This window comes from Nicrophorus vespilloides, unplaced genomic scaffold (genome assembly GCF_001412225.1).
Source record: "Nicrophorus vespilloides isolate i.1.1-1 unplaced genomic scaffold, Nicve_v1.0, whole genome shotgun sequence".
Classification (NCBI taxonomy): Eukaryota; Metazoa; Arthropoda; class Insecta; order Coleoptera; family Silphidae; genus Nicrophorus; species Nicrophorus vespilloides.
In genome coordinates, this window is record NW_017096940.1 from 1 (window position 1) to 22,915 (window position 22,915).

The 22,915-nt window shown below is 31.5% G+C and overlaps 1 protein-coding gene across 1 annotated transcript; it reads left to right on the forward strand.

Moving 5' to 3' along the window:
- Positions 1-313: 313 nt before the first annotated feature.
- LOC108558542 (brain-specific angiogenesis inhibitor 1-associated protein 2-like) lies at positions 314-22,296 on the forward strand (the record flags this gene model as incomplete). The annotated part of the gene is made up of 10 exons (XM_017915484.1): positions 314-406; positions 19,027-19,088; positions 19,593-19,664; positions 19,738-19,875; positions 20,111-20,176; positions 20,260-20,451; positions 20,528-20,750; positions 20,828-21,080; positions 21,242-21,425; positions 21,539-22,296. Coding segments are annotated over 10 exons (1,751 nt in total), but the record flags the coding sequence as incomplete, so codon positions are not given.
- Between the last annotated feature and the right edge of the window lie 619 nt (positions 22,297-22,915).

A 22,915-nucleotide genomic window follows, 5' to 3' on the forward strand; every position in this document is an offset into this window, starting at 1 on the left:
TAGTCGATTCTAGTCGATTCTAGTCGATTCTAGTCGATTCTAGTCGATTCTAGTCGATTCTAGTCGATTCTAGTCGATTCTAGTCGATTCTAGTCGATTCTAGTCGATTCTAGTTATTTGTAATTCAATTTACTTTACTATATGATGTGAAACTAAATAGTTAAAGTTTATAAATAAATTTTGTAAATCACACCTAAGTTGAACGTGTTAACTCTCAACAAATGAGACACTGGCATTGGGTTAATTAAAAAATTGTCCGTAGCTAAGATTACATAATTAAAGTGAAAGTTATTAAGTCTTGTGTTTGTTACAGGTGCTGCCGCAGCATCCCGCTTATACGTGGATGCAATTAATAAACTAGCGAGGCAGGCGCAGCAGGGCACGTGGGGCGGCTGCTCAGATGTTGGTAAGTTCCCGCTTCAACTTTCAACTTCACACATATCATCAAATTTACCCACCCCTACCGCTTAAATAATGTATACACACAATATTCTCTCTGTACGGAGACCCCAAACGTTGGATCCCCGCAAATGGGGTACCGACATTTCGGTCGACGCTGAACTTCATTACTTAATGAGATCGCGGTTTCATTTTATAAATTGCATTTGAATTACAACTCAATTAGAGTATACCGGCTAATTGTTTGAATTCGTAAGAGGCTTAACAGATTATTTCATTAGACATCACAGTTTGTAATTATTATTCTACGAGTGATGCAGTTTTTATTACACCTTGAAATATATAATTTTCTACCAACTGAATCAAAATTTGAATAATTCATTTAATAAAAAAATGAATTTTAACAATTTTTTCATATAAAACAATTTTGGAATATATTGTTAAGTAGTAGCATTAGAGAATTTAGTAAGTAAAAAACTACTATTTTTTTAAGTTATTACTTAGTTTGAGGGAATATTAAATTGATATTGTTAATATTTGCTTCATTTTGTCATTAATTCTTACAAATAAGTAATTTTCAAAAATTTCTTTAAATTTATGTTTTCAATATTAGTCTTTTCTAATCAAGTAGTTAGTTTAGACTGAATTTGACAAATATAATTACATAATTGAAAAAATAAAAATATTTAAACGTATATTTCAAAACATTATTTTTCAATATGCAACAATATATTGTGTGATTTCGGTTAGTCTGGATATTATTTGAAAAAAAAAAACTAAATAAATTCTAAAAAAAATACTACACAATTTTTTTTTATATATAAATGATTGATTTTTCTTTGAAACAATGAAATCTCTTGTTGTAGGGTTTATTATTTATATGTGCTTCAAAAGGATGAATTGTACTATGCGAGGTATTTGTTGTATTAGTGAAATATATTGAAAAACTGTCATTTTTAGAGTGTTTTATAAGTATAATTTTGAATAAAATCATATTTTTGTACGTGAATGATGTTAGTTTTAATAATTGTAGGATGAGATGAAGTTTTATAGATTTGTTTTAAATTTTGTTTAATTAAAATTCAATACCCATACTTTGCGAGGTATTGTTGTAATTATAATATAAGTATGAAATTGGTTATCTAAAAACATGTTGATCAATGATATAGGAACGGTTATAATTAGTACTAAGATTGATAAGTTCATTTCTTTCTGGAAGAAAGAGAACAGAAGCAACCACCCAGGGAGCACGCAAATGAACTCATTATAAATATTTTCGGTGGATTCGCCGGGCCTGCAACGCTTTTGGTTTTGATGTTTCACTAACGACTTCTGTTTACTGGTGTATTTAAATTACAGAACAGACGTTTTAAATTTATGGAGTGTAAATGATGCCTTATTATTTGAACTCATTAATTTCTACCTAATTTAAGATTTTCCTTTAACTTTTTTCATTTTGTTTTTTTCTTTACAGTAAGATATTTTATTTAGAAACATTAAAAATAAAGTGAATAATATTACTATACAATTTAACAATTATATTTCATTTTAAGAAGTTCACACGAAATAAAAGTAGTTGTTTGTATGTAAACAGCTTCAATGTGTTCAAAAGTTATTATAAATACATTACTTCATCTAGTATTTAGTATTCTGTTAGTATTCCGCAAAGAATCATAGCTTTGAACTGTTTTAGTTTTATAAGGGTATGAATAATTCGGTATTAGATTGACACGTTTCCTCTCGGCGGATAACAATTAAGTGGTTCCAGCGAAGTGCATGGACTTGAAATAAGTTATTATGGAAATGGGTTAAGGAAATCCAATTCTTCATGCACGTTGCGTTCTAGACAAGCTCATTTTGTGTGTTATGAATCCTTTTGCGAGGATAGTCGGAGACGACACGACGTGTATTGACTTTCGTCAGGGCTACCCTCCCGTTTCGACCCGATACAAATGACGGCACGTTTTCTTGTAAAGCCCCTTTATGAGTCTGAGAATGCTCCAGTACAGTTCCACCAAATTTACCAGACGCCCAAAAACACACCCACCCAAACACACGTACGCTAAAACACTAATAATCACAGTGTGCATTCGCATGCCATTCACGCACCTCGTTTCCTTTCATCCTGTAAAATGAAGGACCCAACACGCATTTACAACCCTTTCTCTCGCCGGTTTTTTTTTTTCATATTCAATACAGGTAAACCTCGATTCATGCGCCGTTTGAATTACGCAATTTCCTTTTTTGTGCTAAATTACGAATTACCATACATATAATATTCTGTTTTTGTTCTTCGTTCTTTTTACTCAATGCTCTCATCACCTGTTCCAAATTCGTTTCGCAAATGTTGAATTTCAATTCAGACAGGGACCATATTTATATCCGAATTCAAATTTATGCAAATTCATGCGAAATATGCGAAAGAAAAATTAGAGGATATTATGCTATTTCAGCCACGTGAGAAAACAATTTGTTGAATTTGATGAAGGTTTTATGGCTGAAGATAGAATAATAAGAAAAACTTTGATTGTTTTCATACTTCAACGAAAATTACTATTTTAGTACACCGGAGATGTGAAGGTGTGTCTAATTATTTGTAATGCGGATGTACGTTTATAATTAATAACAAAAATAAGAACAATATTTATTGTAATGGTTTATATATAACCATTACAATAAATATTGTTCTTATTTTTGTTATTAATTATATAAAACAAGGAAACAAATTAAAAAGTGGAATCAAAAATTACTTTATAATTTCAATATATTAAAAAAATAATATTATTAAAATGTAAAGAAAATATTTGTTATTGGCCTTTGTTTATATTTTTATTACGTTCAAAATGTATATATGCGGTATGCAAAAACGCATATTTTCATTGTTTATTAATTATGATTTTTTTTAAAGTACATACGTATTTATCAGCTATTAATAATATAAAATATATTTGATAATAATAAAAAAAACAATTACAAAATAGAATTTACGATATATATTAATAATAATAACTTTCATAAATATGAATTAAAATAATTACATGTTCAATGAGTGTGATTATATAACGTGCATTGGACGCAATGAAAATATATGTTAATTTTATTTTTAGAACAACTAGACCGTTTTACATGCCGTTGAATACGATTATAATGTGGGAAATTGCGTTAGAAAAAGTTCAGTTTAATTACGACTCATTTAACATGTACAAACATACTCACATACTCTCTGTGTCTACGTACAAACTGTGAATCGTGCACCTACATGCATACGACCAAGCGGATTCATTTGTGTACAAAGTGCAGTGCACGTAAATGCGCTTAAACCTAGCATTTCATAATCCCACTCAGTGACTTTAATATGGATTTCTCCGGAGGTTTAAGCTCAACAAATACAGGCGCATTATGTTATTTAATTCCTCCTCGACCTCTTGCACACAATATTAATCTAATTTTCTACTATTTCAACGACATTCAAGTTTTTCGAACGTCTATTTATTTTGTTCTTTTAGTAATAGTAATTTTTCAAATAATAAATATAATAAAATAGATACAGGAATAGATACAGCTCAATCAGTGCGGATTCACTATAGTATTTAATTGATAAAAATAAATTCTAAAATATCAATACACACAATTATTTTCTTCTACATTAATAATTCTATAAATATTGATGTAATTATAAAAAATAAATAGAAAATAACATAAATTCTTTAAAAAAACTATTAGTATTAAAACAAGTCTAGATCCCTGAAGTCGTATATTTATTGATTATTAAATAAAGTTTTTTTTAGAATATTAATATGTATGTTAAGAATTATTACAATTTACAAACTAAAATAGAAAATTTTTGTAACGAAAAAATATAAAAAAAAATCTCATAATACACACAGAAAGTTATATGAGATGTTTTTTTCAAAGGTTATTATTATTGTAAGCGACATGTTTTGCATGTGGACTGAATTTTGGTAAATATCTTTTGAAATTAATATATAATATTCATCATATATAATCGTGTTACAAGGAACCATCAGTGTTCGTAAGACTAGGTAACAATAAACAGAGTAATTAAGTTGTATAAATGGATTTTCACTAGAATTCATGCCCAATTATTGTTGATGAAGGGGTGTTAAGACGCTAGGACTGAGGGTGTGTGCTGATGGGGGTGTATGGTCGGATGTTTGTGTGCGTATAAAGTGGAAATGTGCCCAGGGTAAAGAGTCAGGGGCGACAATGGATAATTTATCATGTTGTGAGTGAGTTGTGTTAGCGGAGCATCGGATGATGTCTTTTGAATTACAAGGCCTGATACTCCTGGAAATTGAAAGAAAATAGAGTAACGTGAGGAGCATAATAATGGTGGGGGCAATCAAAGCCACGGATAAAAGGACAACTTGAAAAGGATAACTGTTTCTCGAAGGCTTCAATCCAGTAGGAAAAACTTTTCTCCTTTTCTTTTGTCTCCACGCCTTCATTCTCCTATACTACTTCTAGCTCCTTTGCTTTGGCCCTCCCGTTTTTTCATATGCTGTTTTTCTCCATGTGCGCAAGGGTGAGTGGCGGAGCGGGATAAGTAGAAATTCAATACCTTCTCGTACCAAATCGCACTTAAATTCGAAATCGCCTATTAAATATTCATAATCATAAATTCTTCCGCTTTTAAATCGCGACTGCAGCACATGAATTCCAAAACGCCGTTTTATCAAGACGTGTCATCTGGTTTTGAGAGTTTCTGCCGATAACCCTCTGACACACACGCCCTCTTCCCTCTGCATAAAACGTGCAACTTGTTTTTTTTTCCAACAGCTTCTATTCCATAAAAATATGAATTGGAAACTAAATGGATGAAGTCTTTTCAATCTGCTATATTATAAAATTAGTTCAAAAACTTTTGTAAATTTCTTTATTGATGCAATTATGATCATCATTCTTAAAAAATATCCTTAAGTATTTATTTTGCTTATTAATGCCGTAAATATTACTCTTATTAGTTGATATATATTTTTTTTAACGACGTCACTGAAGATATTTATGATTATTTAAGAAATATGATTTTAAAGGAATAATAATTGCAAACAGTGTCTAAAATTGTTATTTCTAATTATAAACAATTAAAACTGTTTAATAACTTATTCTTAAAACTGATTCAAAAAGGAATATAATTAATTTTGAAATAGATTTTTGTGCGAACCAATTTAAATTATCGTGTTAATATTGCACATTACTATATTATTTCAATATTTTTATATATTTGCTATACTTTCTTATGTGGATGGAATTCCAATAATCAAAGATATATCTAACTAAAACGTGTAACAAAAATATCGATTATATACAATACATATTCCTAATATAATTATCATTTTGATAAATATTTGAAGACTAACGTGGGGCACCTATTGTACATCTTGGCGATTTGCGAATGCAAATACAAATGCATTGATCAATATAAATATTTATTTCACAATATTCAGAAAGTTTTTATTTCATGTTTTTCGAATAGATGAAATTTTGTTAATCAAAATAATATTGAATTAAACATCTCATCTAACAAACATATAAAATATAAGTAAAATATCTAACTTCTTAAAAATTTATCAGTAATGGCTATTTTTTGTAAAAAAACATTCTGATAATTTTTTGACGACAAACTTAAATTCTTAAAATTTTCAGATTTTTTTAAATTAATTTAATGCTTCTATCGCATATTTTTTGTAAAATATATATTTTTCATTAAAAAAATTATAACAATATTTTGTTTGTTAATATGAAATGTGGCCTTCGTTAAGGACGGCGCTTTTCGGGTTGTCTGCCCCCAGAAATTTGTTTGTGGACGCCTATGGACTGAGTGAAAAGTCAAATATCTTACGTCAATTATAACCTTTAAACGTTTAAATTTTTCTTATACATTTTTTAATGATATTGAAGCAATTTATAACAATTGTGGGAAAAATATTGAGATTTTCATTCAATTCTACTTGAATAAAAATTTCAAATATGCTTCGAAAGTTAATTTGTAAAATATGCCTAAATTATGTCATAATATCACGTATTTTTCTAAATTGCTTCAAGAATTATTATGTATAAGAAATGTATTGGCGTTTGAAGTTTGTAATTGACTTAAGATATTTGAGGTTATTCTCAGTCAAAATCAGTGGCGTACATAGCAACAAAACTATTATTTATAATTAATGACCCACCGGTGGGTCATGCCGTCGTCAATGTGTTAAAAATGTATGTTTCACAAAATTAAAAAAAATAAAGTGAAATATTTATATTTACCTTTTTTTTAGCCCCGACACTTTTTTTATGCTCGCTACAATTAAATTCGTGTAGAAGAGATTTACTGGTTTGGAGTGGTATGCGTATTGTGTGTATGTGTTAGGGGGTTTGTAATTTATTTGCGCCCCGTCGAGTTTCCTTGTTCAAATAGTAACGTTTAATGGAATATCGGATGTGATTCGGGCTGCAATTTAGTGAGTCGCTGTCAAAGTAAAGGAGGGCCTGGGCGACCGTTTAATCGAAAAAGTTGCCTTCGCCACTAGGGCTCTCTTCACTCACTATTGGCAATGCCCACCTTTAACTTACTACTAAACACGTCGTCCCTAACTCCGAAATACTTGCTGCATGTTAATAATATACCCATCGTACTTCAAACGATCTCATAGTTTGATAATAGATTAATTGTTCATATCGGGCTATTACATAATACCGAAAACTTACGTCTATATTCAGAGAACTACAGTTAAACTCTCATCCAATATCATCAATAATTTGATTTCCTTATGCATGTATTTGATTAATTACATGTTATATTTAATTTCAAATTCTATATAACATAGACAAGTATTTCCTTATTGTATTATTAGAATCAGAATTAGCACTTACTTTCATTATGATCTATGTTTTTGATATAAATTCAATATTTAATTAAAATTAATTCAAGCAAACATGTAGAAATACTGTATGATAAAGGAAGGTGAAAAAAAATATATAAAGCAATATTATAAAAACTAATATTTAACATAAACCTGTCCATTTTGTTTTCATATTGTGCTTAATTATATTTATAATATTAATTGCTAAACAAATCGGAAATGTAAATAATAATATATTACCTCGCATAGTGCGGCTTTGATCAGTCCGGTTTGAAAATATTTAGTTGACAAAATAAATTCTATTGTTCCATTAAGAATCAAAGGTTTTATGCTTAAATGATCCTTTTTTTTACTTTATGCAGTCTAGTATTTTTTGAAGTCTTCAATTAGCCCGGGATATGTATTGCGAAGTATTGTTGTAACTTAAAATAGATTAATTTTAGGTACACTATTCGAATATAGAGATGTATCTCACCTATGGTCAATAACTTTTTTAATTGTTGTTCTAAAATTATTTATTATTATTTATATGCATTACTTTATTTATGATGACAATTCAATAAATTTAATTATTATATTAATACTAAAATATCAAAATTATTTACACATTTAGTTTATTATTCTTTGTTATTGATTAAATTAAATAAAAACTAATCAAATCCATACGGACACAAATTGTGCCTTATTAAACATACCTCCAGCTATGCGCAATTACCGATTACAAATCGCACATAATCCTGATTGAATGCTGTCAAAGCGACATAAAACTGAATCCAAAATGTGTGTATCGCTATGATTCATTTATAGAAAACTCGATAATACTTTGATTTAGTTATTAGCGTGTGACATATGAATGAAATATGTTAGTCTCCCTGTCATATCTATGCATTAATATAGCGGGAATACAGTTTACATTTTTAATTATAAAAGTTTGATTAAAGACCAAACTTTGTTCGTATGATGATATTTTAACGTGTTTAATCCCTTTCAAAAAAAAGTGTAATTATGTCCCGTCATTTTTAAACCAGATCTTCTCTGCGTCTCTTAATTAATCGGTGAAATTCCAATTATATATAGAAACGTTATTTTTTATCATATTTTTATAGTTTAGCCGTGTAAATTATACTCAAATCTAGTATTTTTTTACAGACGAAAATAGTAGTCGATACAAAAAATGTTGTAAGAAGTATTACCTATCAATCTTCTTGGCAATAGTTTAACAACCCAGTGAAACCATTATCACACAGCCCCATTCTAATTAATATTAAAAATATTTATCTCATTGTTTGTTGTTGTAATTTTAGAAATTTACATGGACAGTTTATAATTTTAATGTAAAAACGTAATTGCGGCTCTATTTGAGCTCATGTGTGCCCATCCCTGATATATATAATTCATTCGATATTTAATTTATATATATTATTGCTAAAAACTTATATTTAAATTTCATGAAAACCTATATAATTAACGATTATTTAATTAATATATACGATTTATTTTCAGTTTACTTTTTAAAATTATCTTTTTATATGTAAACCACATGTTTATTTTCATTTATAATGGAACATGGAAGCAATTTTGATAGCGTCATGTAGTTTGGCAAAGTTACAAACAAAATACACGAAGACGGGTTGTCCAAACTTATGTGCATGTATAATCTGAACGATAAGTAATCTTGCATTTAACTTATATAATACTTTTCCTTTTGATTTATACGTCTCAAGCATCATCATTTTATCTTGTTTACCATTATTTTATAAAACTCAAAAGGTTAAAATATAAAAATGTATGTTTTATGTTACGACTAGTATGGATTTTATATAGAAAAATATAAAACTTTATTATTTTTTCATAATATAATGATTACTATAAAATTTTAATAATCGTTTTATAGTTTGTAAATGTTCTATAATTTGGTTGCATTTGAAAATTTCAATAATGTTATTTCATATAAATAAATAGTATAAATAGTTTTAATTGTAGAATAGAAAGAATGTAACAAGATTGAAGCCACTGTATTAATGAAGGCTATCGTGAAAAATCCGTGTCATTCACAAGCCCACATAGGAGATAATAGCGGCCTGAGCTGAAATCATATTAGTATTACGTAATTACAGTGGGATTACAGCATCGGCGGCGGTGAAGTTAGGCGATGCCTATTAGACTTATCCATTGAAATTGATCCATTTAACTTTATCTGTGCGCTGGTGGAGGCCCAAAGATCCGGTGTAATATCTCGGCGTAAATAGAAGGATCCCTCCATTGCTGAGCTTGGTAATCAAGCACACTCTCTTAGATTAGCGCTATCCGATATTAAGCTCAGCCAATATTCTACCATAAAGTGCATTACCTACATTCAACTCCGTATTTATCTCTCTCTCTTATTTTTTTAGTCCATTTTCGATGTATTTAGGTGCATGGATTTTTTTTTTGATTTATCACGGACAAATTTGTGCCGCTCGAAAAATTGATATCGCCCGGATTATTTACGGTTTCGGATTTCTGATGGCTGCCGTGAACGCACTTCATCATCGACCGCGCCACCTGACTCTGATGCTGGATACAATATTTTGGTCTGCAGGATTATTAGTTTTCTGTACATTCTCGCCTCTCTCCACCTCCCTTTCACCTCCCCACAATCCGTTGCAAAATTAAATACAGACATTTGTACCATTTTCACCAATCAGACAAAAAAATGTAGGAAACAGCAAGTTTCAAACGGACCACAGCTTGAAATTGAAACCTAAATGCAATTTATATAACAAATGAAAGCCATATGTATGATACACTCACTATCAATTGGTGTTTTTTTATAGTATTGAATGTTGTAGTATAATATTTAGTTTTTTGAAAGAATAATAGTTCTTGCAATAGTTATTAATATAGTCATACCTCTATTAACGAATGGATGTGTTCTATGAAATTACTTAATCTTCCACTACAAAAACCATTATGTTCTGTATTCTAATATTTTCTTCGTTCATTACCAAAATCTATTTATTGAACCTGGATACATTCATTTCTAATTTCTTGGATATTATTTTGTTCTTCTAATCCAACTTCTGACAATATTTTGTTTTGAAATTGCGTAATTAGTTTTTTCGAATGTCTTTGATGGACAAGAAATTTCTATAAAACTAAATCAAACAAGATTCATACCAACCAAATTAAATGGTAATTCCTCTTTCCTGTACATTTTCTAGAAAATTTAAAAATTACACAATATAAAAAGTTTAAGTATTTACTTGTAAATACTAAGATGAAATATACAAATAAAAAGAAGAGATACCTGTAATCATTGCGAAAATCAACCGAAATTTAGAAGAAGAAAATAATGAAATTATTGGAAGATTGTTTCGAAATTAAATTGTATTGAAGATTATATATAAATATTTAATCGTATTTTTGAAATACATAAAAATAACTTCATCAATACGTATTACTATGTACATCCTTTTATATCTATATATACATCTTATATATATTGAGCTTAATATAGTATATATGTATATACTACGCTCCCTTGGTTTCTTGTTGAAAAATCTTTACGGAGTCGTGGGTGGAAGAAGCAGATGGATATGCCAGGCGTGAAGGAAATGGAGAGCCCTCGATTCCTCCTCACATAATGTAAATATTAAAAAGCTATTTAAATGGAAGATACGCGCCCCCGGTTACTTAAATATTAACAGGATTCGGCTCATTTAATATTAACAACATGCCATGTAAAAACATGGATGAAAAGCAAAAAAAACATAGATCTAACAGGTACATTTTAGGTATACCTATGATGATACATACAGTTATATTTAAAAAAAGTAAAATCGTTAATTAGATTATTCAAATTAGTGTTACTGACATTATGTAAATAAATTCGTTTTACATTCAATTTTATTAGAAACAAAATAATCAATTATATTTGATACACTTTAAACAAATATTTTTAATTAGAAATTAATTTATTATGTAAATTGGTTTGTTATAATTGATTTACTATGCATTTGCAATGAGATTGATTAACACATCACTGCGAACTCGTTTGGCTAGTATTAATTATAAAATAATAATAATATTTATTGCAACAAAGCACAATACAATCTTAAGAAAATAATATAAGAAAAAACTAAATTGAATCGTTGCAAAAGGCTACTGACCATAAGTCTTTCTGTCCTATTAATTATATATTTACAACTTTTGTGTTTTATTAAACGCTCACATTATTACTTATACTTTTTGTATCTATATAAATGTAACTACACTGACATTTGTCAAAACAATTTATAGTAACCGCATATCTAGTTACTTCAAGAAGTATAATAGTTTGAAAAATATAAATGATATAAACCAGTGATGGCACCCGCACTTCCGGAGCCACATGCGGCTCTTTAGATGTGATGTGAAATTGCAGCTCCTAGCTCTCTAGTCTGTGGCTCTTTATATATATGGTACTTCGTTTCAAAAGGTTGTCGACCCCTATAAACTAATAATGTATGTTACAATAAATAAATAAATAAAACGTACGTAGTTATAGAAAACGAATAAATATGATATTCCGGCAATAATAATTATTTACTTATTAATTTACTCTTTTTATTTTCCTATAAATGATAAAATAATATTTTTTTACACGACTAAATACAAATAACGTGCATATGAAAAACACAACATTGCGCTGTTATTTAAATATTAATAGCATTGTATCAGCGAAACATGTCGCAAAATATATGGAAAGTCCTGAACAAAAACGGTAGGCAAACAATAAAAAAATATGGAATGATAAATTCACGAATATTAATTTAATAATTTCGACCAAATTAAATAACTTATTATTCATGGCATAAATATTAAATATTTGGACGATGAATAAATTATACGCTGTTTTTGCTAATTTGTATTATTGACCTGGAATACATATATTAATCAATATTTATTGAGAGTGTTATTTAATATCATCTATATTTATTATCACTATATATTTTTAAGATACTTTAATAGGATTTTATTTTTACATAGAAATAGTTGTATATAATATTAAGTTTTTATATAAAGAATCTTTGATATTATTTCTTTTTTTTTTAATTTAGTATATTTTAATGTTTAGGTCAGATTTCTTGAAACAAAATAATACGCTCTGCCTTTTTATGTTGAAAACGTAGACTGAGGACAATAACCACTAGCTAATATAATTTTAATACAAATCTTTGATATTCGTGCACTGAAAATGAATTGTAAATTATAGTTTTTTTACAGTTAAATTTTGAATTATTTATTGAAAAAATATTTATTTCCGCCCAAATCTTGAATTATTATTTGTATAATGTATATGTATATTAATGCTTTCAAATTTAAAGATTATTGTCAAGTAATATATTGATAATTTATATAATATATATTCAAAAAGCTATTTATTTGGTGTTAACATAAGTCCTGTCGGTATTTTTCAAATAAAAATATTCGCACCAAAAGTAAATAAAATTGGTAAAGGTTATACGACATTCGAAAAAAAAAATTCTTCTCTACATGTTATTGTATTTACTTTTACGTTACAACCATTATAATATTGAATACACGCCTTCAAAATGAAATGACAAGCAGAAAAAGCTCGACACATCCTTATGTTTGTCTTCAATCAAGGGAATAAAGCCTCAAAATCTGTTCCATATATTTACGTAGTATACGGTGAAGATATTATCAATGAAAGGTCAGCTCGTCGATGGTTTTTAAATTATTAATTATTATTATTATTTTTATATTTATTTTTGCGTTGGGAAGAAGTTGTGAATAATACAGAAGAATACATTCACTAAAGAATGTATTTGTTGTAGTTTTCTATTGTTGTGCCCTTTTGTCCTCTTATTTTGGCAAAAACGGAGAGAACTTATTTTAACACCCAATATATAATCATATTGTTACCTATGACTATAGGTATTTCTGTCTAGTATTATTTCATATTTTGTTGATGATCTGTTCTGAAAATTAATTTTGGTCATAGAACCATTAGTAATATTAAATAATATGTAGATATTGTTTATTTCTGTTGAATTTTAAAAGATTTATATTAATATTCTTGTTTTCTTGCTGTGTAATCTTGTATACACGATTACCTTTGTGAAGGTGGATTGTGGCTTTTATTTCATTTTTTTTACATAGAAGGATATTGAGATTCCCCGCCCGAAGAACACAATGAAACTCTTGTCTTCTCCATCCTATTGTTTGGCTTTGAAGGCATGAAAAGAAAGCGAATTAAATTTATGCGAAATCCACGAACTTTACTAATTTTCCACGCCCTCCTCCCCACAACCTCAAGCATCTCTTTTCTCCCTCTCTTTCAGACGCCTTCCCTCACCCTTCGCAGTCATATCTCGCTATCAAAACAATGTTCCCTTAACCCTAACCGAGTAATAAGCCTTCGCCTTCCGGGGCTACCCGGAATCTGAATTATTTTATGCAAAGCAGCTCTGGCGCGCATCAATAATTTTCCCTCCCTCCAGGTGTATGTGTATACGCGTGGGCGTCGCGACGCTGCGTAAACTGCATTTTCATATTAACTTCATTTCATCTCTTTTTTCTCTCGCGTCTCGACTCGTGCAGAACAGACGAATTTTAAAGCCCGCGGTAATCTTCGTCGAGAATCATTATTCAAATTGCTGTAATTTTTAAAAACCCAATTCTCGGTTTTATTGGGGTGCGAATAAAGCGGATAAGGTGCGGGCGGCGTCTGGAAAGTTCCCTTCGTCCTGTTCCTCGCTTATTTTTTTCTCTTACCACCCCTCGTTGCTTCTTCTGCTGTTGCCCCCTTGTGTTATTCCACCGTTCGGCAACAAAAAAAATTGCCCACTAAAAAGAAATATTAGGCAGTAAAAACAAGTTCCGAGTTGCTATGCGACTCACGCGTCCTGCGACACGTGGCATGATAGCAGGATAGCGGGATAGTCCTCGGATGCCGGCGCCTCTGCACTCGCAATGGCATGTGTGTTTATCCTATCCATTCCGTACAACGCACACGCACCGATTACATTTCATTTTACTCAAGCCGCATTACCAAATATCCTTTATACGTTTGCAACCATTATTTTTGGTTAACCATACCGCGCTTACCAATCCGACTGAATACAAGAGAAAATATAAAAGTAAATAACTGTACATACATGTAGTTTCCATAGCAACTGGAGTTTATCGCACCGAGTATTATTAATGTTCAACGGATTATAATGCGCCATTTGGATTATTTAAATACTCACGACGACAACAACGGATTAAAACATTCGCGAAATTATGTGCACTCGTTTTTAGTTACAACAGAATTATGCCAGGGAATTCATTAAGTTAAAAGCGGACAACACTAATATTTGTTTATACTCCTCTTAGGGATTACATAAATATGGGTTTTGTAATCAACCTTCTTATTTTACTAATAAAATTGAATGATATATTAAAACCCAATGCTCAAATGAAATACACATATGAAAATACTTTGTTTTCTGTAACTATTCAATTTGATATTTTGTTGATGTAAATACATGTTCAATTTATTTATTATAAGCTCCTTTAAATTAATACACAATTTGTAAAATAGAAACAGTACGCCGTTATTTTTGGAAAGGTATAAGTTCACTTTTGGAATAAATGAGTTAATGGTAATTTTAGTAGGTAATTTTAGGACAAACCATTAAATATGTCGTTGAAAAATAGACTTACAAATATAACAGCTCATATAATTTTTTTTAATTTAGTATTAGAATCATTTGGTTTATAAGCTTTTAAGTAGTGCATAGTTTTCTGAATAGTTATATTAGAAAATGTTTGGAGTATGTAAGATTAAGGGATTAGCCATTGGATTGAATCAACTGAATGGTTAATTATTCTCATGTATTTTATTACATAAATCCTTCTTAGCGTTCATTAGGTTTTGATGGAACGCTGTTGCGTAATGACTTGAATTCATATTAGAAATAAGCCTTAAAAGTAACTTGAAGGAACAGCGATAACTGTAAATTGGCAATATTTCGGCGCTAATTGCAGAGAACGTATTTCATTTATTTCATCTTTTATTTTGTTCGTCGCAAAACGATTGAGGAGAAAAAATTATATAATTAATTGATGAAAACTAGGGACATTCTCGATCGGAAAAGCTAGTAAGCGAAAAGCGTAATTGGATTCTTTTCACTCTGGATCCAATTAAATTTGGAGACTGGCGTTGCGGGTTGGATGGAAAAGGGAAGGTGAGGTGCTGAAAAGGGAAGGAAGCGTGCTGCATCGCAGATAAAAGTTGCGACTAATTAATTCCAACTAGAATTAGTATTAATTTCCAATGGGAATGAGATCTATATTAGAAGAGACTCGGAGGTACAGTTGTGAGAGAGAGAGAGAGGAGTGAGGAAAATTTGTCTGGATATTCTGAGGGAGTTCTCAGATTTAATTTAATTCCATGATACATTGTGTCTGAGACACAGCGTAGAGAGTCACAGCGCCCACGTTATTATTGCATGTGTTCAAACCGCAGCAAGAAACTACAAACAGGAACCCAGGATAAAACGATTTCACAGCTGAACTGACTGGCAACGGAGGCGGCGAGGAAACACATCCAGCATCCCGTGCAATTTATAATTAAAGCGAAAACAACGGGATGAAAATTAAACGCGGCCGGCCGGCAATTGAAAACTTTTCGGAATACTGGATTCAGGAAGGACACTGCGTGGTATGAACGGAATGGGGGAGGTGGTGAGAGAGGTTCGGGAAATGGTGGGGCAATTGTATTTGTCGCGTAATTAGGAGCAGGTGGTGGCGGTTCCTGCTCTTCTCGCACATCCCCATTTGATGAGCAACGGCAAGCGAAGACGTCTTCTGCTCAAGGGGAGACGGCTTCGGCAGGAGGCGGAGGTTACGTAATCTAATAATCGGGGCTGGTTTATCTGTCGCATTAACTAACGCCCCGCCGCCTCCACCGCCACCCCGCTTTAATATGCCACTAGAGCTGCGAGGAATGACTCCTCTCCACACTTTGCATCGATCCTAAGTTCCAAGAGTTTGCCCTTTTATTTTTCCTGGTCCTGGATATAGCAGAACCGCAGATTCCATTTGGATATTAAATAAGTATCGAGTGGTAGAGAAAAGACTGCGGATGAAATAAATTCCGGATACTTAGCATTATTCGCGTGGGGTTGGCAACCGACGCGAGTGATTTGGCCATTTCTGCACGAGGGCTTTCTGCATCCTCCACCCTACAAATCGGCGTTTTGTTTTGTTAAGCCTTCGCAGTCTCCTCCTCCCAACGGTGCCGTGCGTTTGCCTTCTCCAGAAGATAAGATGCGCTAATATATGGCTCCAAGGTAAATACAGCTGGGAAAATCCGATACCAGCCTGAGGCGAAAGCTGACGAGACCGAATTCCAATTAGAGAAAACAAGCGGGCTGCGTTGAGAAGAGAGTAAAAAAATATATAAGGTTACCTAATTCGCGAACGAACATAAAACAACATGTTCTTCACGAAGCTTAAATTAATTATTAGCTAGAATATAAAAAATATAAACCCTAGCCATACTATTCATTAAGAATTATGTGAATATTATATTTTTATCTTCTAAAATGTACTTAAAAAATCTAAAATTAAACTCTAAGATTAAACTTTATTTAACACTAGATTTATGAGCCAGGATTATTAATAATGCATTTGTTTGTAATAAAATTAATACATTTGTAAAAAGATTACAGTTTTTTGCTCATTCTTTATTCATTTCTTTGATTTTTCTACTATTAATGATAATTTACTAGCAAATATTAAAAAAAATCTTTAATAACATCGGGAAGCAGAAGCCCATACAATTATGTATGGTTATAAGTGAATTTGCTACTTTGAATTTTTCTATATTCAATAAATTATACATATTTATAAAAACAAAAAAATCTATATTTTATGATAGAATTTCTCCCAAATTTTGGATCAAGTATAATAACTATTTTAACATTGTATAAAAATATAAGAAGTCCAATAATGCTTCAATTTTTGTACTGTTTGAGAATTTCTGTGCTTAAAGATAGTCTATAAAATAAATAAAGATGAGAAAGTGTATACAGTAACAGTAAAAAATATGAAAATTATGCATATTTATTTAAATTTTTAATTAGAAACATGTAAAATATTTGTAAATATTTTTGTAACTGAAGAAATGATATTTATTTCAACTTTCTTTTCTTTCAGTAATTCAGTAACAGAAAATATGACAGAAAGAAATTCGTAGTAAACTTATTTAAAATGTAATACAATATATATGTTTGATGTGTAATTACTAATTATATACAATTACATCTTCGTATATATTCTAAAATTAAATTATAGAGTGGCGAAACATGTTCTCGATAAATTTAATATTCATCAAAAGATAATTGATAGCGATGTGAGAATCGATTTGTTAAAAATGTACGCTGCAGTAAGCTCAAGCAATTCCGGATGCCACGATGTAATGTTATTACTCAGCAATAATGAGCATGTGCTATTTTAGTGATAAATTCAATTCAAATGCCATTGAATGTAATGAATTCTGCTGACGGATATAATGTGTAATCACAATTGAGGGACGATGTACTGAATGGTGGATACGCCGGGTATATATTGCATTATAATGTCCATGCATATTCAATACAAAGATCATCGACGAATATAGTAGATTTCCATGTAATTGAAAATTTAATTCACTTTATTGGCAAACAAATATACTGCAAACTTAGATAATTGATAAATTCTGTTCTGCTTTAAAAGATACAAATATTTGTAAATATAAAAGAATGAAAATTTGTTTTCTAATTTTGTACAAAGAATTTATAAAAACTATTTATGTATTTAGTTTTATAAAATATTTGATTTAATATTTAATGGTATTACATTTCGAAAAGAATCAATAATGGTTTCATTTATTTTCATATGTTTCTCAACCGTTGTACAAACTATGAGATATTGAATTATTAGTTTAATGTTAAGGAGAGTCGTATTTCGGTTATTCATATATTATAAAGAGCCACACCATAGGCATATAAATTAATAATAATAATTTATTGGCCAAACATCAATACATAAGAAGAAGTACATTCTATACATAAATAAATTCTAACATAAAATAAAAAAATATATTAATAGGCTGGCCAAAGGACTAACGACCGAGGTCTTTTTGCCCGGGAACATAAATTTAATTATGGAATAATGCAATTTACATACAGAAGAATGAGGAAAAAAAGCAGCGGAGTAGGAACAAGTGTGTATCAATCGAGGGACATTGGGTATTAGAATAGGGATAATGTGGGATATTTAAATTTGGGAAGTATATTTGGGAAGGACTGTTTGGATTTAAATTTCAAGGAGAGGGACATGTATCGGTCGAGGAGAGGGACTGTCCTCCTATTATGTTAAATAAATTCAATATTAAAATGATGCTATAAAATTTTATATTGAAATAACGGAAACAATTCCATTAAAATCAAAGTATCTAAAAGTGTATTTCACTTTATTATATAACTATAAAATTTGCAAGAAGCGTTTTCCTGGAATTGTCAAGTTAATTGTTTGAAAGTTGACTAAAAAAAAAATTATAAATATTTTATTTGCGAAAACGTTTTTCTACAACGATGAATTTAATATACAGAAGATATGAAGCTTAAATATTCTTCCTTCTGTAAATAATAATTTCCTAAAGTTACACGAAGTTGCGAGTTGCGTAATATGTAAGCGGTAGCGAGATGGCCCTAATAAATGTTTCATTTATTTCCAGGCGCTGCTTTGATGAAAATCGTCGAAGTGTACAAGGAGATCCAAGACCAGCAGATGAATATCGTGAGTACCAAAAACTTTTATATGCCCGTCTCGTAAATAATTAATTCGTATTAGCACCACCCCAAACTCTGAGAACCGGAAGCGCACTTTATTCAAAAGCGGAAGCTGAAAAGCAAAAATGAAAAAAAGAAAAAAAGCAGAAAAGAATAATGATAGTCCACCGACACTCGGCGTTTGGTGGTCCGCACATCCAACGAAATAACTCACGGCACTTTTGTGCACCTCGTCCTATTCCACCGGCTCCTTTTTTTATAAATCAACTTAATGTGTGTCATATAAATTAAACGTTGTACATCCAGAGTTTAATTTGGGGCTTTAGTCAAATAACGAAGCCGAGGGTTTTAACTCGTTACTGCTTCAGCTATGTTTTATTTATTTGACTAAGTGATTCGAATCGAAAAGCGTTGATTATATTAGCCTTTGATGTTTGGGTAAACAATGTAAATAACGTTGCCTCCGGTATCTCTCTTTCCTCTGTACATATAACCTTTTCGCAATTTACAGTTGAAAGCGTTCTACGTGGATCTCCTGGTGCCGCTTGAAACAAACCTCGAAAAGGATACAAAAGTTGTTCAGGTAAGCTCGGTGTTTGCAATGAAATAAACGTTTCAAAGCTAATAAACATGTATCTTCCATCTCGTGCATTCAGTCGGAGCAGAAGAGATTCCTGCAACAGCATAAACAACGAGCAGAGACGTATAGCAAGGCTGCGGCTATGATGAAGAAGCAGAGGAAGAAGTCGAGAAGCTCTACGAAAACTGGACTGGCTATGGACAAAGAACTGAAAGTATGTACATAAAGACGCAATACGAACCAACTACTTTCTATCGCCTACTATTAATATAATAATAATATATAAGTATTAGAATAAATACTTCAACTACATTCAAATATTAGACAATAAAATAATTCAGCAATTAGCAATAATTAAACATAGTGACATAATTATATTTATATACATATTGTATTTTAAATATACTTTCTTATTTGATGTAATTTTTATAAATTTATTTTATTTATAGAATATGCAAGTATTGGAGGAAGAGAAAACCAAGTTGGATGCTTTCTGCGAACAGAGTTTGAAAAATGTAAGTAGTTTTAGTGTTTTTTTTTATTATTTTTTTTATTCGACCTGTGGATATTTTATGATCCTATTTGTGGTATTGTGCAGGCAATGACTCAAGAACGCAGACGATACGGTTTTGTTCTGGAAAGGCACTGCTCTCTGGCCAAACACTATCTTTCATATCACACTCAAGGAGTAGCCGTATATCAACACAACCTGGAGAAATGGTCGGAAGTGGCAAAAACCCGTGAATTTCTACCCGAAACCGTTGAGAATATATTCAGCAATCGACTGAGGGTAAGTACATTCAAATGTTTTATTGTGTTCCCCTAATAACGTATTCCTTGTTGTTGTTTTTATTTTCGCTGTATAGCAAATTTCCGTTTGGCACGATGAGGATGTTTATTCGAGCCCCCGGAGCCCGCACTTCGACGACGACGGTATTAGCATCTCCTCGCAGTTGAGAAAAACAAAGAGCATGGATGCTTCCTGCTTGGATATCCGTTCGATCGGAGATGTGGGATCACCTGTGACCACTTTATCCAGAGCCAAATCCGAATACAATTTGAATTCATCCACTCATTCGCTGGAGCAAGGTAAAGCCTCTTGGTTTTGGATGATGAATAAGTAATGAGATTGATGTTGGATTTTTTTCTTTCTATTTGCTTTAAAGATGAGACACCGACGCGCCGTCCGAAATCGATGGCTGTACCTCCGGTGCCGCCGCCGCAATGGGACACGCAATTAGCGAGGGCCTTATATGCATATCTCTCCAGTGGCGAGAATCAGCTCAGTTTCCTTGAAGGGGATCTGATTGCGCTGATCGGGGAAAGAAATAAGGGATGGCAATTTGGGGAGAATTTGCGTACGCAGTGCAGCGGATGGTTCCCTTTGGCTTACACCGAAGTTCTGGACGATTCATCACTGTAAGTTTGCAATCAATAGCATTGGGGTTGTGAAGATGGTTTGGCTTATATATATATATATATATATATATATATTATCACGAAAGTTTTCGGGGGTGGCAATAAATAACCGACAGCGTCTTCTCGCATTAGCGGACCGTTTATCAATCGTTTTGTTCCAGTTCCCCGACGCACGCGAGCAGTTCAGGAAGCGGAAACGCAAACATAGGTCAGCATCCGATGTCTCCAGGCGGTGGCGGCGGTTCGGGTTCATCCCCCGGTAATGTCAATGTCAATGAACCGCCCACCCCACGTATGTTTGGCGATACCCTTCATCTGCATAGATCATCCGCTAACGCTAAGCAGGTAGTTTTTATAGCTTGCAGCTTCTGAATTCCTTACGGATCCTCGGCGGCGGCGGCGTATTCTCTGCATCAGTTCAAATGACCAAACTGAAATGTCTTTAACGAATGTTTCAGATTCGACGTGCGATCGGTTCTAACAACATACCACCACCGGCACTGCCCGCACCTGTCCCAACCCCATCTCTGCCATATCACAAGACCGGAATGACCCAATCTCAAAGCACTAACTTCTCATCGAAAACTAATACGGAGGCAACGTTCCAATCCCCGTATTCCCAAACGGGCATTAAAAGCTCCGCTTCCAGTTTCAATTTCACTACCCCGTCGACGGGATCGTATTCCACCCATCCGCAACCGTCGCGATCCGACAGGCCCACGGCCGGAGCCCCATTGCCTCTCCACTTGCAGTCCAAGGGTAGCAAAATCGGGGGTCCCGTCGGTAATGTTTCGTTGCACAGCAGCAACGATTCGGGATTCAGCAACGATCCACCACCCCAACCGGAAATTGATTACTCGGACGATGATTCCATCCCAGGCCAGACCAAACTGCCGGCTCGGTATGTAACCCCATTTCACTTCTAATCTATTCAACCTTGAACCAACCACCCTCTTGTGTCTTATTACCTTTGCATCAATCAACCCGATACGCGGTTCGCACAGACCGAAACAGTTTATTGCTCTGTATTAATAAACGAACATCAACCAACATACTTTTTTCATTGCACTTCATAAATAATCCAATATAAAAGAGTTTCACTCAATAAAAAATTTCAATTCCGTTGATATTTTATACCAGGCAATTTTTTCCAATAAATAGAAATAGAAGTCCTTTATAGATTTGCTTCTTAGTTTTCTAAATAACTTATCTTTATACCCCATTATGAGTAATATATTGCCGTTTATATTAACTATATAGTTTGACATTAATATTCCTACAGTCGAATAAATATATTTAATAAATTAATATCAAATTTGTTAATAATTTAAAAATATATTCCGCATTTATATTTGTTATTTATATTTTTTGTAATAATGCATTATATAATATAATATATACTTTTATCTCAAATATGACTTTTAAATTGAACCCTTATTTAGAAATAGCAAACTGAATGCAAGTACATAAACTACTTTTTTTGTAGCAAAATAACTTAATTAATTAGTTTGACCTAATTTAATAAAAAGTTTTTTGGTATTATTATTTTTATAATCTTTTGCAAATATTACAAATTCAATTTGAAAAAATGCTACCACCAGAAAAAAAACATTACAACGTGTTATTGATCAAAACCTACGATTACAAAACCCCTATTATTATTTTTATAAAATTATTTTATGTAACAGAATTATGACAAATGATTATCGTCACCATTATATTATATTTGATAGTAGTAAATTATGTCTCTTATATTCGTTTAATAATACAAAGCAATAAATCAATTTCGTAAATGTAAATTCGTAATATCATTTTGTATGTTTTGAATTTTTGTT